The 3045-nt window shown below is 37.6% G+C and overlaps 1 protein-coding gene across 1 annotated transcript; it reads left to right on the top strand.

Moving 5' to 3' along the window:
- The first annotated feature begins 1835 nt into the window (after positions 1–1835).
- On the top strand, positions 1836–2384 carry LOC117564535 (uncharacterized). The gene is made up of 2 exons (XM_034243357.2): positions 1836–1946; positions 2032–2384. The coding sequence occupies exons 1-2, from the start codon at positions 1938–1940 to the stop codon at positions 2269–2271; spliced, it is 249 nt and encodes an 82-aa protein (XP_034099248.1). The 5' UTR covers positions 1836–1937; the 3' UTR covers positions 2272–2384.
- Positions 2385–3045: the final 661 nt, after the last annotated feature.

Below are 3045 nucleotides of genomic sequence, written 5' to 3'. Positions count from 1 at the left end.
CAAGCGCTAATTTGAGTGAGAACCTTCGGCTATGCAGCACTTTCTGTTGCCCCTGAAAGTATGCCGCGTTTCTTTCCTTCCTTTGGTTCGTGTCTCTGTTCTGGGTCGTATATGCTGTGGTTTGGCTCTTCGCTATGCTCACCAGTCAGCTGTTTATTTAGCTCCACCGCGGTGAATACATTTTGCTTAAAAAATATGTCACATATCACATTTTTTGATTTTTGGCCTCTGACGGAACCACTGTGTCGGGGTACAAACTTTTTTTTTTTTTTTTAATCGTATTTACAACAATTATAAATAAAAATTGTGGATTTTATTAAAAAAATATTTTGTATGATCAAAACCGCTGCTATGTATGTATTGTATGTAGGCGTATACGTATACATATACATGCTCGTCAATATTAGCATCTGTATGCACAGGGGGTTCATAAGCAATGCGATAGCTCAGGTGGTAGAATGCAAGCCGCGCATGTTGTGGTGCCCGGGTTCGAACCCGCTCGAAGTACAAACCTTTTTTTTTTTAAACACCCGGTCGGTGGTGCTTGAGTTCAAATCCCGATCGAAAATACATGCATATTTATTTTTTATATTTTGATATTATTACCGTAATATTTTGCTTTTATTCAAAATGGGTAGCGGGTATTTCACAGTCGAGCACACTCGACTGCAGCTTTCTTACTTGTTTTTTTAGTAATTAATACCGCTCTGTTCTGCTTTCATTACAAATGGGTAGAGGATAGCTTACAGTCGAGTGTGCTTTCTTATATGGAGTTATAAGATGTATATTGTGAATAACTTTGTAGCATTAGGTTTCTAGTCTGTTCGTTTGTATTGGTAAATGAAAATGGACAAAACTCTTCATATAGGTATATGTATGCCTGGAGGTGCTTTTTGAGATAAAAAAAAGCCATCAGTCGCTGGGGGCCAAATGTGGAAAGTAGAGTGAGTGCAGAAGTAGTTCGAACCTCAATTCGCTCAATTTCACCATAGTTGCCATAGTCTTGTGGCACGATACATTAACCTGATGAAACGGTTTCTTTTGTGCCACATGTGGACACTTTCTTGATAGCTTGGTCCAGTCGATCCAGCAGCTTCATATAATATTCGCTGTTGATTGTTTTATCTTTCTTCACGTAGTCTACAAACAAAATCCCAACATACGGACGCCATAACCTTACCCGCCGATATTTGTGTATTGGCACGCTTCGGACGGCTTTTACTGGGTACCACCCACTCAGAAGACTGACGACTGGATTCTGGAGTCTAGTGGTGTATCCATGTTTCGTCCATGGTTCCGTAACGGCGAAAAAATCGGTCCTCTTGTGCTTCAACATGCTTAAACACACCTCGGAACCATCGCGGCACCCACTTTGAGCAGAGCTTCCTCATATCCGCTGCCTTCTGATATCTTTGAGGCATCAGCTAACTCCTTTAATTCAATTTGCGGTCTGCCAATACCATTTATCGGATTTTTGCGATAATTTCTGGCGTAACTGCTGTTTTTGGACGACCGCTACGCTCAGCGTCTTCGGTGTCGACACGACCACGTTTAAATTCATTGTACCAATCCTTAATGGTTGATTTTCCCGATTTTCCAATCAAAAAAAGTGTCTAATGAGGACATGAAATTCCTTTTTTTTCCATATTGTAGAAAAACTCAAAGGTTATTTCACCTTAAAATTTATAACTTAAAAGCACGTGGTCGCAGAGTTGTAAAATTTTTACACAGAGCTTATGATAATCGACACTATCGATAAAAATATCGATGTTTGCCCGGCCCCCTATGCCGGGTCGTGAACTAATTAAGTGGTGTAAATATCCAGTTTTCAAAAACATTTATAAAACATAGTATGTTTTGATGTTTACATCTATTTTTTGTTAGTCTTAAATCACGTTAATATATTAGTAAGCGCATTGTACATAAAAGCATTCAGAATGTCTGAGGTATTTTTACATGTTTTTTTTGTGTTATATATATATATATATGTATACATTTTTTTGTAAGTAATATAATTTATTTTTATTTCAGAAAAAAATTAAATTTCCAATTCATGACACTCATCTGAATAAAATTTATGGAAATTTGCGGAATGCTTGTATTTTAGCTGTTTTGGCACCACTCTGCTTTTATGGCATGTACAATTTGCCCCATATGAATAAATATAAGAGTTTTTATTCTAATTATGATCCAATGGATTCCTTTGATCGCATGCAGACTGGAGGTTACCTGTCTTCGTGCCCAAAAGAAAAAGATGACAAAAAAAAATAAAATACAAGATACATATATATAAAATACACGAAAAATGTAAGGTTGCGTAAATGTCAGTTCCAGTAGGTGAAAGAAAATCCAAATAAATGAAGAAATATTGCCCAAAATAATAACGTTATATTATAACGATAATAATATAATGACTGGTTCAATAAATCTGCAATTACGCGAAAAGACGCTCTCTGCGATGAAATCGCTAATGTTTGTATTATGTTACGGACTGTTCGGTACTCAGGTGGAATTCCATCCCTAGTCCGCACAATCGGTACAAAAACAGCTGCTTAAAGACGGAAGAAACGCATCACTAACAAAACAAACAGCTGCCGCGCAATTGAAAATTTCGCTAAACAAAAGGAAATACATAAAAACAAACTATTGGCTATATAAAAAAAAACTACAATAAATCCATTTTGTATTCGAATAGGGCCCAATTGGACCCCGGCGTACCCACCCTGCCTAAGATGGCCACATCAGCGCCATCTCCCTTGCGTTGACCACCACATCAGTGGCTGCTCCTCATCCGGGGTAGCGCTGTGGAATTCCCCTCCCCTCCATGCTGAGAAGACTCACACAACCATGTTCAAGGTAATTACAATTATATCATCCATAAATTTCCTTAATTACTAACATTTAATTAATTTATTTTTTATTTCCAGATATTTGAATTTTATTACGGCTACACGGAACAGGATTTGAAGCAAAAGCAAACAACAATGCAAAAAAAGTACCAAATAACGAAGTAGGAACGGAGCGAAACAACAACGGTCACAACGG

The sequence above is a fragment of the Drosophila albomicans genome, unplaced genomic scaffold, assembly GCF_009650485.2.
Source record: "Drosophila albomicans strain 15112-1751.03 unplaced genomic scaffold, ASM965048v2 utg000125l_pilon, whole genome shotgun sequence".
NCBI classification, from domain to species: domain Eukaryota; kingdom Metazoa; phylum Arthropoda; class Insecta; order Diptera; family Drosophilidae; genus Drosophila; species Drosophila albomicans.
Note: the sequence above shows the minus strand (reverse complement) of the source record. Positions and strands in the feature narration are given on the sequence as shown.